At 51.4% G+C, this 15,338-nt stretch overlaps 1 protein-coding gene across 1 annotated transcript in view; it reads right to left on the minus strand.

The window, feature by feature from the left end:
- POLE (DNA polymerase epsilon, catalytic subunit) overlaps positions 1–11,111 on the minus strand; it is a 33,533-nt gene extending 22,422 nt beyond the window's left edge. Inside the window, exons 1-15 of the mRNA XM_054288602.1 lie at positions 10,881–11,111; positions 10,323–10,403; positions 10,197–10,241; positions 9,966–10,058; positions 9,267–9,421; positions 6,114–6,255; positions 5,744–5,824; positions 5,389–5,496; positions 4,882–4,992; positions 4,530–4,615; positions 3,763–3,882; positions 2,890–3,022; positions 2,305–2,418; positions 1,335–1,547; positions 538–645 (exon numbers count right to left, since the gene is read on the minus strand). Coding sequence (XP_054144577.1) covers positions 538–645; positions 1,335–1,547; positions 2,305–2,418; positions 2,890–3,022; positions 3,763–3,882; positions 4,530–4,615; positions 4,882–4,992; positions 5,389–5,496; positions 5,744–5,824; positions 6,114–6,255; positions 9,267–9,421; positions 9,966–10,058; positions 10,197–10,241; positions 10,323–10,403; positions 10,881–11,111 — 1,821 coding nt within the window. The remainder of the gene's footprint in view (positions 1–537; positions 646–1,334; positions 1,548–2,304; positions 2,419–2,889; positions 3,023–3,762; positions 3,883–4,529; positions 4,616–4,881; positions 4,993–5,388; positions 5,497–5,743; positions 5,825–6,113; positions 6,256–9,266; positions 9,422–9,965; positions 10,059–10,196; positions 10,242–10,322; positions 10,404–10,880) is intronic.
- Between the last annotated feature and the right edge of the window lie 4,227 nt (positions 11,112–15,338).

Raw genomic sequence — 15,338 nt, forward strand, 5'->3', positions numbered from 1 at the left:
GGTCTCCTCGACACTGCTTTAGGTTTTGATTTCGATATCCAGAATAAGCTATTCCATAGGGATACCTGGGAAGTGGGAGCAGCTGCTTCCTAAATATGACTTGATCGAGGACCTTTTCAGTGCAAATGGGTTAATGGAGACAACAGCAAAAGACCAGAGGTCCCCAGTCTAGTGCTGCCCTCCAAGAAACTCCAGACTTGGATTTGGAGAGAGGCAACCTGCACTTTTGTAGCTGATAAGAAGTGGGGAACAAGAGGAACAAGAGCATTTGGGATATCTGAGGGGGTCTGCCTTCTCCCTAAATTCCTTCCCAGCTCTCTCAGAGCTTTGCTCCTGGTTGAACCCCTGAAGGGAAAAGCAGGAGCTGCATTCTTCAGATAGGACAGAGACCCTGATCTCCAGGCTGGGATGCAGGACTCAGCCTGTAGATGGTCTTCTTAGGTCTTTCTTTGTAGAACATAAACCAAACCCAAACAAGCATTTTAGAGCTGCAGTCCCAGTTTCCTGCCCAACTCAGCTGTGCTGCAGGTGCTGTACCTCCTGGAAGTTGGTGACCTGATCCAAGGGAATACCTTCCTCCTCCTCAATGGCATGCTGCAAAGTCTTCTCCACATGCTGCACCAGGAAGTCAAAGGCAGCAGGATTCTACAGGGACATGGAGATGGCAGTGAGGCTGTAGGCAGCTGTCCCTGGCTGCAGGCCAGCAGCTTCTGCCCCATATCCCTGTCCCTGCTTTGCTTGTGGACCTCTAAGCTGTAAGGGACGTGTTGAGGCACTGGGGGAGTTGATAAAGGTAGCAGAAACAGGTAAAAAGCCCTCAGAAAGGGTTCAAAAGCATTCAGTTCAGTTTGAGAGAGGACAGGACCCCAGGTGACAGAGGCCTAACTTCCAAGAAGCACTGGCTGAAAAACAAACCCAAACCCCTACTTCACTACCATCCCCTGCTGTCAACAAGCACTGGATTGCTTGCTCTCCCACTGAAGCACAGATGGCCACTTAGAGATCTCCTCCCACCCCATCCCAGCCCAGCTTCAGGTAGCAAGGGTCTCCTGGAGGTTGCCAAGCATTGGAATGGGCTGTTGAGGTCAGTGGCAAAATCACTATCCCTGAAAGTGCTCAGAAGACATGCAGATGTGGCACTTGGGGACAGTGGTGGCCTTGGCAATGTTGGGTTAACAGCTGGACTCGGCAGCATTAAAAGGCTTTTCCAACCTTACTGATTTCTGTGATTCTAGATGCTGCCCTGGAAGCCCAGCAGGGATACACTGGAGATGCCCACACCAGTGGAAATGCTATCCCTCCATGAGGCCAGGGGCTGGCTGCTGGCCCATTACCATTTTGAAGCGGCAGGGAATGTCACTGCGGAACACCCCCGATTCCAGCGCTTCCACATGGCCTCCCACATAGGTCTCTGAGTCCAGCACATGTCCATCTTCTGTAAGCTTGTTGAATTCCTGCTCCTGCTTGTTGGGGAAGATGATGTTGGCATGATAGGCCTGAACCATCAGCAGTGCCTCGCACAGTGTCCCAGATCCTTTTCTTAACACCTGCACATGAGAAACCAAATCTGGATTCAAATTCAAAAAGAGTAGATTTAAATATCAGGAGGAACTGCTTCCCTGTGAGTGTGGTGAGGCACTGGACTGGCACAGGTTTCCCAGAGAACTGTGGCTGCCCCATGCCTGGAAGTGTCCAAGGCCAGGCTGGACAGGGTTTGGAGCAATCTGGCCTAGTGGAAGGTGTCCCTGCCCTTGACAGGAGGGTGGATGAGATTATCTTTAAGATCCCTTCCAACCCAAACAGCCTGTGATTCTGTAGAAGTGCTGTCCCAGCACTGGCAAGACTGGACTGTCACACAACAAGCTGGACAGCTTCAGCTGGTGACACATCTACAGCACCACTCCATCAAGTGCCTTTGTCAGCTCAACCAGGTGGGAACAGACTGACATCTTCTACATGCTTGACAGCTTCCTTCATCATCCTCCCTGCAGCTGACAACAGCCAAGCTGAACAAGTTCACTGACAAGTGAACTTGGCTGAGCATGGAGCATCAGCCATACTTTCTGGCTTTCTAGCTCCAGCCCTGCATTGCCGAATGTCAGGTATCTTCTTATAGGAACCTGTCTCCAAACACCCTACAGCTGTAGGAGAAAGGAGCAGCCTCTAAAGCCACCCTCCCTTCCTCCCTGCCACACATGCAGAGTATCTAAGCAGTGGGAATCACAACTGTGGCCAGAGCATCCCTGCAGAGTGGGAATCATGGTACTTCACCCAGAAAAGAGATAATTTTGGGAAAGCACTCACCTCATCAGGCTCCATGGGAATGATGGTACACAAGGCAAAAATGAAGGGATGCACGTACTTCATGTACATGTAGTAAGTAGCAACGGCATCAGACACTGAGTAGGTGGCCAGGGTCTGTCAAGGAACAAGAGAAGCAAATGAATCCCAATCCCATGTGAGAGTGGTTCAATGACAATGATCTTTCATTGCTTCCTGCTGGACATTCTCCTATTAGCAAGAAGGAAAAGGCGTATTTCTCCATAGCCTTTGGGACTCTATGGGTCTCAGGAAGCTGCTACAGGGCTCAGCAGAACCTCCTGCCGTGACACCTGGAGCACTAACCCTCTCCTATTCCTCCAGCAGGTCTCAGTTCCTCATGGTGTTTCTGATTTCACTGATGCTTTTCACCCCACACTAATGTAAATAAATACAGAGAATGCACAGTGCAATGCCAGGGCCAGAATCACTTCAGGGGAATCCCGTTCCTTCTCCCTGTGAGCTCTAAGGCATGGGAAATCTGGGGAGACAGATTCTCAAAATCCACTCTAACTTATAGACTCAGTCATAGTGCAGCTTGTTTTCCCATAGAGCACAGGGAGAGAATACCTGAGGCTCCTCCATGGCCATCCGGCACATCTCCTCAGGGTCCAGCTCCACTGGATCATAACCCAGTTTTGCTTTAGCTGCTGCTTTCAGGTTGTGACTTCCCACTGGGAGGTAACTGTCTCTCTTCACCCACCTGGACAGAATCAGGAAAATATCAGTTTGTGCAGAGAAACCAGGCCTGACCTTCAAAACAGGGTCAAGATTGTGAAGGGGACCTTGACTACCATGTCTCTCACCAAGGACAGCCCAGCATCCAAGAAGAGCGGATGCAGTTGGACAAGGCTGTCCAACTTTAGCTAGCCCAACCAGAACAGCCCCCAGTGTCCATCTCCCCACCACTGCTCATAATTTCCACCTTCCAGTTCCCTCAGTGGCTTTAAGATAAAAGTTTCACCGCTGAAGAAGACCCCACCTGCAAGAACATCCAGCTCTGCTCCAGAGCCCAGACTCTCCAGGGGGGAAAACCAACATAAAACCCTACAGTTCTGTCTCTCCCATGTCTCCTTTCCTCTTCCCACTATGTCAGGAGGCTGGTAGGTGAGGCTATAGTCCCTTTCCCTGCTCCAATGGCCAAACTTAACCCACTCCCTCTCCCTTTCTCTCCCCTCCCAACTCAGCAATCAAACACCCAAGGCTACAGGGCAAGAGCAGTCTGGGAACCCTTCAGGGGAAGACTTGGCAGCTCCTTTGGTATGCAGCACACCAAGGGGAAAAACACAACACAGGAATGCATTATTACACAGCTGAAGAAGGTGATACACAAAGCTTCCAACAGACAGAACATGAGAACAGTATTCAAACACAACCATAGGTATTTTATCTGAACTGAAGAGAAAATGACACAGCTATGTGTAGAGGGGCTGCATTCAGTACCTCAGACAGTCCATGTGGATGCACTGGGATGCTTTGTACTCTCCCTGGCTGTCCTTCTGAAACCCAATTTCCTGATACATATTCATTCCATGAGCTGCTGCTCTTGCTTCCACAAAGGGCCTGAGGAAAGAGGCAGCATGAAGAGAAGGAGCAGAACAGCCATTTTCCTGCATCTCTAACAACGGTTCCATAATCACTTTGTTACAAACTACCAAATTGTTTTTCCTTGTGATTTATCTGTTTATAGACTTCCAGGCAGGACTTGAAACAACCTGGTCTAGTGGAAGGTGTGCCTGGCCATGGCAGTGAGGTTGGAACAAGATGATTTTTAAAGTCTCTTCCAACCCAAACCATTTTGTGGTTCAAGAGGCAAACCTGCTTGCTTGTATCCTGCATCTGAAGGCAGAGGTCTGTAGTTCCTCTCCTCCTGCTTCCCCAGGTTCATCTGTACACTTCTTCTAATATCCTCCAGGTCTCTTTTGACCCACTCCCTGCTCTCCCATGACTGAATTCATCCATATGCTGACATTCCCACATTGCCAAGGGTTTAAAAGTAGCTCAGGCGAGTGGATGGGACTCTTCAGAAAGTCCTACGGCCAAGCCAATGACCACAGGATTTGGTGAGGTGCAGGACATGGCTGCCCCATATCTGGCCACATGACCTCCCCACACTGTCTGAGCTATGGAAGGATGTTGAGTATGGAACCTGACCTTGCCCTCTAGCTCAGGTGACACCTTGCCAGTTTAGTCATCATCCCTGATCTTACCAGTCAAAGAAGTCTCCATTGTATGTGACAATGATGGTGGGTTTGGTCTCCCGGACATGTTCAAACCATCTCCGGATTAAATGAGCCTGAGATGAAACAGAAAAGATGTGTAATTTAAGGAACTTCATCTCCTCTACAGGGAGGTGGTGGATACCACAGTTTGTTCCACACTTCCTCTTTCCTCTGCACCTAGCCCAAAACTGATCTCTCACCCTTACTCCCATGAAACAAAAGCACAAACAGCCCTGCTGGACTTACTGGGTTCCCCAGGGAGGCAATCTGCCAGGAAATGAGCCCTCTGGCCAAGAAAAGCTCCAGGCAGGTAAAACTCTGCAGAACAGAACGGACTTACCTCATCTGGTTCGTTAAAGACACAAAATGGACCCTCGTACTCCGGCTTGGGAGTAAACTCAAAGTCTTCAATGTTCTCTGAGACAATCTCCCTGTTTGTGATCAGGTAGCCCTGAGGAGGTGACAAGGAGGCAGTCAGGAGGACTGAAGTCACAGACAACTCAAAAATGCTGCCCAAACAATGGGATGCTTTTCTCTTGAAAGCCAGAGCTTCTGTCAAGGGGGAACAACATTTTGGGAGTCATCCATTGAAGCGTCATTGACCATCAGAAAGGAGGCCATGGAGAGACAACACAGAACACCAGTGTTGTCTCTGTCCTGCAGAGGAGCACCAACAACCTGGGCTGGGTTCCAAGAAACATCACCCAGACATCAATGTCACTCCCACAGGCACACATCATGCAGCTGGCAGCATGGCAAGCCTGGAGACAGCAGGATTAGAGGGTAATGCTGGGCTGCTTCCTGGCTTGCTGCCCAAGCCTGAAGGAAACCATCCTAGTATCCTTACCTGCCCATCAATCATGTAGGAGATCATCATGATCTGGTCTGTGTCTGCATCAGGAAACTTCAAAGGGAGTTTGGTTGTTTCAATATCAAAGGCAAGAACAACAGGATCCTGGGTAGGACCAAATCCATTAGAAAATATTTCAGAGCTGACTGAAAGGGTGTTTCCCATAAAACCCAGTGTTGGTACAGTAAGTGAACCAGAACATCCCTGTTTATCGTTTTAGTGCTTTATCAACCAAAAATGACTACCTAAGCCCAGTGTTTCCCCTGCCACCATGGTTTTACACTGGCAGCACATCAGACATCGGTCTGTTGGGGCAGAACATCTGCACAAGGAACAGCTGCCCAGTGCTCACCGGCCTCTCCACAAGGTCATCTCGGCGGGTGATTTCAGGCGGGGAGGTGCCACCCCGGTATCGCACGTTGTACCAGTGAGCCTGTGGAGAGATGAGGCTGGGTAGTGCCTTATGGCAGGGCCACATCCCCATGTCACTCCATCCAGCTGCTGGGGATGGAACTGTGGCAATCACAGGCAGCCCAGAAGAAAAGTTTGAACTACTGCCACGCATTAAGCGGGTAGCTTTTCTGCGTGCCATCAAATATGAAGCCCAGGAGAACAGAACTGAGCTCTAGACAAGAACTCATTGTCATCAATACTTTTGTAAAGGTTTGAAGAGAAAAAGCTTTTCTGTGCTTTAGGAGTGTGACTGGGAAAGCAAAGCTCACCACATGGATCTTCAGATCAATGGAAAGGCGAACGTGGTAAGGCACATCATACTCCCGCATATCCACGATGTTGTCCATCTGGTTGGCAACTTTTTTTGAGGCTCCCTCCTCATCTGTGCTTAGACTGCCCCCACTCAGAGCACTGCAAGAGCAGAGGAGAGCAGCTGCCTTATCCATGTGTCACACAGAATCACTGGGTTGGAAGAGACCTTTAAGATCATCGAGTCAAACCCAGCCCTAACACTTCAACTAAACCCTGGTACTGAGTGTCACATCCAATCTTTTTTTAAACACATGCAGAGATGGTGACTCCACCACCTCCCTGGGCAGATTATTATAGTACTTTATCACTCTTCCAGTAAAAAACCTTTTCCTAACATCCAACCTAAATTTCCATTGAGACTGTGTCCTCTTATTCTGTCAGTTGTTGCCTGGAGAAAGAGGCCAACCTCCACCTGACTACAGCCACCTTTCAGGGAGCTGTAGAGAGCGATAAGGTCACCTGCGTCTCCTTTTCTCCAGGCTGAACAATCCCAGCTCCCTCAGTGGTTCCTCACAGGGTTTGTGTTCCCAGCCCCTCTCCAGCCTCGTTGCCTCCTCTGGACGCGCTCCAGCCCCTCCACGTCCTTCCCAAGCTGAGGGCCCAGCACTGGGCCCAGCACTCGAGGTGCAGCCTCAGCAGTGCCCATACAGGGGCAGAATGAGCTCCCTGCTCCTGCTGCCACACCATTCCTGACCCAGGCCAGAGCCCTTGGCCTTCTCGGCCCCCAGGGCACTCTGCTGGCTCACGTTCAGCCGCTGTCACCAGCACCCCAGGGCCCTTTGGGCCTGGGCCCTGCCCGGCCACTCTGTCCCCAGCCTGGAACGCTGCAGGGGTTATTGTGGCCAAAATGCAGGACTGGGCACTTGGACTCATTAAACTTCATCTTACTGGACTCTGCCCATCCCTCCAGCCATTCCAGGTCTCCCTGCAAAGCCCTCCTACCTTCCAATAGACGGACACATGCTCCCAGCTTAGTGACATCTGCAGATTTACTAATGAAAGACTCAATCCCCTCATCCATGTGGTCAATAAAAAGACTGAACAGAGCTGGCCCCAGCTCAGAGCCCTGGGGACACCCCTGGTGCCTGGCTGCCAGCTGGATGCAGCACTGCTCACCACCACTCTCTGGGCCATCCAGCCAGGTCTGAGCCCAGCTCAGAGTGCTCCTGTCCCAGCCCTGGGCTGCAGCTTTTCCAGGAGTGTGGAAAAGCAGACAGTGCCAAAGGCCTGGCTGGAGTCCCAACAGACACATCCACAGCCTTTCCCTCACCCACCAGGGGGGTCACCTGGTCATAAAAAGAGACCAGGTTGGTCAAACATGACCCAACCCTCCTAAACCCCTGCTGGCTGGGTCTCATGGCCTGGCCATCCTGTAAGTGCTGGGGGATGACACTCAGTCTAAACTGTTCCATTACCTTACCAGGTACCAAGGTCAGACTGACTGGCCTAGAATCACCAGGATCCTCCTTCCCACCCCTGTTGTGAATGGGCATCACACTGGGCAGTTTCCAGTCATCTGGAACCTCACCAGTGAGCCAGGACTGCTGGCAAATGATGGAGAGCAGATTGGCAAGCTCATCTGCCAGCTTCTCATCACCCCGGGGTGGATCCCCTCTGGGCCCATGGATTTATGAACATCCAAGTGGCTCAGCAGCTCTCTGACAGCCTCCTCCTGGATAACAGGGGGATCATTCTGCTCCCTGGCACCATCTGCCAGGCCAGAGCACAGCTGTCCTGAGGACAAGCCATCTTCTCACTAAAGATTGAGGCACAGAAGGCTTTAAAGACCTTTGCCTTCTCCCCATCGGCAGAGACTAAATTCCCTCCCACATCTAGTAGAGAACCAAGGTTGGTCTTACCCTTCCTTTTGCCATTAATATATTTGTAAAAACATTTTTTATTATCCTTCACAAAAGTTGCCCAATTAAGTTATAACTGAGCTTTGGCCTCTCTAATTTTTTCCTACATGCCCTAGCAAGCCTCATAAATATTTCCTGAGATACCAGACACTCCTTCCACAGATGATACATGCTCTTTTTATTTCTAAGTTCCTTCAAAACCTCCTTGCCCATCCAGGCTGAATGTTTGCCTTGTTGACTCATCTTTCAGTGCACAGGGACAGTTGGTTCCTGTGCCCTCAAGGTCTCTATTTTGAGGCACACCCACCCCTCCTGGACTCCTCTTGCTTCCCAAGGAACTCTCTGAATAAGTCTCCTAAACAGGCCAAAGTTGGCACTCCAGAAGTCCACTGTGAAAATTTTATTGATGTTCCTCCTTATTTCACCAAATATTGAGAACTCTGTAATTTCATGATCACTGTGCCCCAAACGGCCTTCAACCACCACATCTCCCACCAGCCCATCTCTTCTTGTAAACAACAGATCTCAGAACAGCACAGTCCCTCCCCTGGTGTCAGTCTGCCAAGGACACCCACTGGCACTGGTGACACTGGCAGCAGGAGTCAGGGACAGGAGAGAAATAGAAAATGTTGGATTATTTCTGTCTTGGTCACAATTAGAAGTAAGGTTGCCCATTGCCTCTCTGTACCGTTTCACAGGGAACAGGCAAACTATACAACAGAGATACCACTAAACCCCACCCCATCATCTCTGGGGCCTCTTAATGTGCAGCACAGAGCTGGAAGAACCACCCTGAAGATGGGTGGTCGAAAGGCATAGCAGGAGTCACATCTAGGCAAGATAACAACTCTGAAGAGTGTTGGGAAATACTCAAGAGGGTCTAATTATTAAGAGGGTGGTGAGGCACTGGCACAAATTGCCCAGAGCAGCTGTGGCTGCCCCATGCCTGGAAGTGTCCAAGGCCAGGCTGGACAGGGTTTGGAGCAATCTGGTCTAGTGGAAGGTGCCCCTGCCCTTGACAGGAGGGTGGATGAGATTATCTTTAAGATCCCTTCCAACCCAAACCAGTCTGTGATTCCGCAGAAGTGCTGTCCCAGCACTGGCAACCTGGTCTAGAGGAAGGTGTCCCTGCTCATTGCAGGTGGGTTGGACTGGACAGCCTTTAAAGGTCCCTTACAACCCAAATTACTCCATAGTTGTATGAATTATTAACACAAGAGACTGACTGAATCCCCTGGGGGGAGATCCCACCTCGACAGCATGGTTGTGTAGACGTCACTCGCCTGGTCCTGCTCCCTGTTTTTCCTCACGGCAGGAGAGATTTCCTTCCGCACCTTCAACAAGTCCTCCACAGTGTTGAAGGACAGCTTGATGTAGTTCCTCTTCAGGCCTACCAAGTGGTTTGGCTGCAAAGCAGCAAGAGAACAGCAGCTCAGGGAGAGGTACCAAGAGAGAAGGGTGGAAGGCCAACAAGACTGATGCAGGTGGAAGGATTGGGCAAAAAGGAGATGCTGATGGGTGGGACAGTAAAGCACTGAGGAGAGATTCTCGTGGGTGTGTCAAGAGCACAAGAGCAGCACAGCAAGAGCCCAGCCAGCCCTGCTGCTTGTGCAGGCACCCACAAGTGGGATTTACCCAGGCAAAAAGAGGAAGAATGGGTCGAGCATGAGCAGCACCCCCCTCCTGCAGTATCCTCCTTCCTCCAACCACCTTAATTCTAGAAATTAATGTCCTGAACGCATTGTCTGAAATAACTGATATGTTCAAGGAGAGGAATGTAATTACTGCTAATAAGCAATTAGCCATAGTAAACACATTTCTGAGATGTCACAGCATCAGGAGATTTAAGTCAAGCACACTGCTTTCTCTCCCTGCTCATGCCTTCCTACATCACTAGATCAGTGCAAGGTCCGGTGCAAGAAAAAAAAAAAGCCACAGAGGGATACAGACCAAGTCCAAGTCCTCTTTGGGGACAGTTTCCAGCTTTGCAATCTTCCCTTGGAACTTCTTGGAGAGGAATGAGGACACTTCCCGCTCACAGCCCTGTCAAGAGACCCTGGGGTTGAGTAGTGCATCTCTGTCCTTGGGAGGAGAGCATCCCAAAGCAGGCTGCCCAGGAGGTCCTGAGCTCCCCAACATGCTGTCTCCTTTCCTGGGGAGCTCAGCCCTGTCCCTCCTCACCTTCTGGGTAGCAATGTAGAAGTAGGGCTTGTAGGGTAGGGCCACCTAGGAAGGAGCAGACAGACAATGGTGACAGGTTGTCTCCTGGGACACTGTATCCACTTGGTCCCCGCCCCCGGCACCCACCTTGAAGCGGCTCCCATCCTCCTGGATGAAGTAGTAGTCCACAGCGCTCACTGACTGCCGGTCCTCGTCCAGCACCTCCGTCTGCCGTGAGAGCACCAAGACTCAGCAAGGTCCCTCCATGAGACTACCCCGGGACCCCCCCACGGGACCCTTTCCCCCCCGGGCTCACCGGGAGTCTCCGTGTGGAACTTCCCTCCCGGTAGTGCCAGGGAAACATGGGAGGCCCAGCAGGGACCCTGGGTCTTCTCCCCCGAGTACGGCCGGGGTCTGTCTGTCGGAATCGCCTCCTTGGCCGTACCATGGATCTCCCCAGGGGACTCCCTCCCCCGCTCGCTATCTGTCGTCTCTCCGTGGGACACCCCCTCCCCACCCCGCTGTATCGGGGGTCTCCCCAAAGGGCCCCTGCCCTACCGGCCGTAACTCCGTGGGACTCCCATCCCTGGCACGGCTGGGGCGTCTCTGTGGGAAACCCCTCCCCAGACCCTATCGGGGGTCTCCCCACGGAACACCCCGTGCCCCGTCTGTTGCCTGCTGGCCTCCCGCCGCGCCCGCCCGTACCGGGTGCATGTTGATGAGCCAGCCAGTCCGTTCACCGGGCTCTGCGGGCCGCTCGAAGCCGAACAGCGCGTCCAGCCGGTCCGTGCGCTGCGCCCGCTCCAGGCGCTTGAGTGCAGATAGCGCGGAAGCATCGTCACGGCCGGGCCCGGCGCCGTCCGCTGGCTCCCGGAGCCCGCCTGGCCGCCGCCCCCGCCGCGCCGGCTCGGCCTCGGCGCCGTCCCGCAGCCCCATCCCGGCCGGCCCGGGCCGCGCCTCAGCGGCGCCGCGGGAGAAATTTCCCGCGCTACGCCACATTCTCGCGAGAGCGAACTCCCTTACCGCGTCCCGCAGCGAGAACACCAATCAGAACGCGGCCCCGCCTCCCCCGCGGATGGATCCCACCAATGACAGGCGGAGCTCTCCTCCCTCGTCCCGCCCCCGGCGGGCGCCCCCCACCCCCCTGCGCCGCGGCGAGTCGGCCGGGGGCCGGGGGCCGGGGGCCGGGAGCCGGGGGCCGGGGGCCGGGGGCCGGGGGCCGGGGGCCGGGGGCCGGGACTGGGACTGGGACTACGGGCCGGGGCCGGGGCCGGGGCCGGGACTGCGGGCGGGCCGGGGCCGGGACCGGGACCGGGGCCGCGGAGTGGCCGGGGCCGGGGCTGGCCGGGCTTGGGCTGCGGGCTTGGGCCGCGGGGAGCCCCTGCTTGGCTGCTGCAGCCCCGGAGCCGGGTCCCGCCCAGAGCCAGGATGTGGCTGCTGCTTTCCCCGTTGTGGATTCAGGTAGCAGCGAATCTCAGCACAGGTCCCAGAGTGAGTCCTAAGTGGTATCTAACAAAAGGTTAACCACAAGTAATATTGTAACAAGGTGTGCAGGTAAAACAAGCAGGATAGCGAAGAAAAGCAAGACAATGGGGCAAGTAAGATAACAAACGCCATCAAGAGCAGATAGCAAGTTCTAAGGGAACTTGCAAACTGCGAAATTAGCTAAAACCAAGTTAGACTGTAAAACAAGCACCAAGGCATGTGCTGAAGATGGAGGTAGAAAGTGCAAATGTGAAGACTACAGAAATCTTCATCAAAAGACCACCAGAAGACTGATGACCACCACAGAAGAACTGACAAAGTTCTTTGTTGGTGAAGCAACAAACTCTTGTAAAACCACGACACAGCTTTATGCAAATGTGGGTATGGTAATTATATGTTGTAATCGTGACATTGTAGGGAAGGACTCTTAAAATGTAACTGAAGCCTACAGAAGACTGAGTTTTCGGCAGAGAGATCCCCCTCACTCCCAGTGCTGGATAAACAAATACCTGCTCTGTAGCCTTCTGACTATAGAGTTTTATTTTCTTGCCCAGTTTTGGACTTCAAGAGACACACAGGTCCCAGAGACACACACATGGATGCCAACACAGGACACCCAGGACTCACAGGCACCGGGCATACAGATCAAGGTGCACACGCCTACAAGGTGTTGCTGTCATTGACACCTTGCACAGGACCCACGCCACACCCCAGCCCCAGTCCCAGCCCCACACTCCTCCCATGTTCAGCAGTGGCAAAGCCCAGGCTGATCCTTTGGGAAGGGCCAACCCCAACTGGTTCCTGGATAGGCCATGGATTAGTGTGTCCCCTTCGTATAGAAAATCATGCTATGAAAAGCCAGTGTACATAAAGGAGACAGTGTTGGAAATTATACAAGGTTTAACATTTTTTTACGTAACTCTAGTCAGGTTTGTTTGCCTTTGTCTAGAGGAAAAAGGAATTGAAGTTTCTTTTCAAATGACTCTGTTTCACTGGGTGAAAACTGATGAATTTAACATGCAAGGTGACCCACATAGATTGGGAGTAGCCAGGAGACACAGATACTGGCAGATAGGCAGCCTTCAACCCCAGACACTGCCCCCTGGCATGGTTGGAGACACCTGGTGTGGAAAAGACTGATAAGAGAACCAAGAAATGAAGACCAAATCAGCCTTGGAAGTGAAGAAATCCATAAATAGGAAACCCCATACTAAGAACTGCCTAACTTGGGACCAATGCACATTGAACCAGTGAATTTCTGTGAGGTTTGACTATATAAAATAGGGGGAAAATCTCATAAAATTTATGTGTCATAGAATGATTTTCTCTGCAATCTTGTGTGGGTGAAATTTCTATTGCATATTCTGGCCAGAATAAAGCAATGCCTTGATTTTCTAACACTAAAAATGGTTGTTGGAAAGTTTTTTGTTCTCACCACAGTTTTGGTGACACGTTCATTCTTTCTATTTGACCTGAATTCCGAGGGGGCCAAGGGGTATGGAGATCCCACTGAATTCTCAAAGCAGCCATAATCCTTTGAAGGTTCCCTCAGTAAAATGAGTTGCCCTGTCCGAGTCCACTGCCTTCACAATCCCATATTCAGAAATCATTTGTTAACTGATCAAATAAACAATCAGTTAGATCAGTCAGATCCAATAGCTGAAGCGACTGGAAACACCTCTGGCCACCCTGCCAGCTGGCATACCACTACCCACTGGCTGAGGTCCTTGAGAGGTACACACTTCCCAAAACACCTAAGAACCCCTTCTAATGTATCTCCCCTCACTTTGTCTTTTCCTTGTGTCACTCAGTGGAGTTCTTATGGAATTTATGGTTCTTCTCATTGTTTCTTTCTTCTCTCAGCATCCAATTTTATTTATCAGCAGACCTACAGTTTATTGGTAAAGACAAACCTCTCTCATTCCATTCATCAATTGGTGGAATCCTTCCCATTGTTTCTTTTATCTCTCAGTGCTAGTTTTATCTACCAGCAAACTCACAGTTTGTTTATGAAGACAAGTCCCTCATTCCTTTCAGGAGGATAGGAGTGTTACAGGGAGACATACGCTTTAACAGGGACTCAATAACAGGCTGTGACCTTGAAAGAGGGTATTCAATACCACTTATCCTGGTTGCTTCAGAGTAATTTGGAGAGGCAGTTTTCCATATTGCCCTGGGACTGCCAACATTTCTGGGTTCACTTTAGCATAAGCTTTATCAGCAAAACGGCACCAGTTTCCCCATCACCCCTCACAACACTAACTCACACCTCCGACTCAATCATTAAATCCCCTCCTAGCAAAACACAGTCACAACTAGGAACAAACAGAAATTCACACTTTTCAAACCCATCTCACATATTCACCAATAGCGGTTGAGTAAAGTGCACTGGCTCTATTTCCCACTTACTCCCTGAATTATTAAAAGAACCCCCTTTGACATAAAATTCAAAGTGAACAGAGAGACTCTCAAGTCTACTAGGAAACACACTTTTCGATTCAGACCCACCTTGCATGTTATCAAGGGCTCCAGTGTGGTGAGCCTCCAGTACAATAGAAATCCTGACACCCTTAACAATCAATTTCTAAAGTCCTATTTTTTTTTTTTTACAAATGGCACATTGATTAAAAACTGTGCCATTATTCTTGCCTGTACCTTTACCTTCTCCTCACCCCTTCTTACATATACCTGATGTGCCTTCCTAAGCAATTCTTGCAAGGGCCCACGCTGTCATCTCTCCAGCCAGTGCTCTCACTGTGGGCTCTCATGTTCCCAAAGCCACCAAACTCTCTGCAAATCTCTCGCCTCCCTGGTGACCCAAACAAAATCCCTTCTTATATCAGGCCAGGATTTGATGATAGACTGTATCTTAGACCATATACCAAAACCAGTCCCTGTCCTGCCGCCCAGACACATCCCCCAGCACGCTCATCCAGGTCGCCGAGCAGCTCTCAGCACCACAAGCTCTGTGAAGCACAAGGTGCCGCTGGATGGGCACAGAGGATGGTGCCACAGGGCCGGGCAGGTGAAACGTCCCGCAGCCTCATGGGGCCCTGCCCGTGGCGTGTGCCATCAGACACTGCCCAGCGCTGAGCCCCGCAACCTCGGCTCGTCCCAAACCTCCTGCACAGGTGCCCAGCCCATGCCCCGCTCCTGCAGTCTGACACCTGCTCTCAGCACTCCTCGCCAGAGAGAAACCCCCTCAGGTCCTGAGTAGTAAGTGGGAAAACACACATCCTCCACTCTGGCTCCATAATGACCTGGGAGGGGTGCAGGCATAGGAACAATATCTCCCTGTTTTCTCTATTCTGGAAGCTGGGAATACAAAAGGCTTGGGCCCTGTATTAGACTGCATGTTTTGAAGATATGGTGGAGAACATCCTAATCTTCACTGTTTCTCTTTCCTTATCGCAGTGTCCCTCTGCTGTTTGCCTTAACCACATTCCTCCACACTCCCCTTCGAACAATCCTTTCTCAAACCAACACCATCAGTCTCCTCTTGCAGAGAGTCCTTCTCGACTTCCCTTATTGCCCCTTCTGGGTGTGGCAATTGCTGAGACCCTCTCTCAATTTTCCCTTACTGCTCTCTCTGGGCATCCATTCCCAGTTGCTGAGACCCCTTTTTAACTCCTCTTATTGCCCCCTCTGGTCGTCCATGTCCTTAACTACCTCTGGGAG

The sequence above is a fragment of the Melozone crissalis genome, unplaced genomic scaffold, assembly GCF_028551555.1.
Source record: "Melozone crissalis strain CALT ecotype California unplaced genomic scaffold, PUWL_Pcris_2 ptg000063l_1, whole genome shotgun sequence".
NCBI classification, from domain to species: Eukaryota; Metazoa; Chordata; class Aves; order Passeriformes; family Passerellidae; genus Melozone; species Melozone crissalis.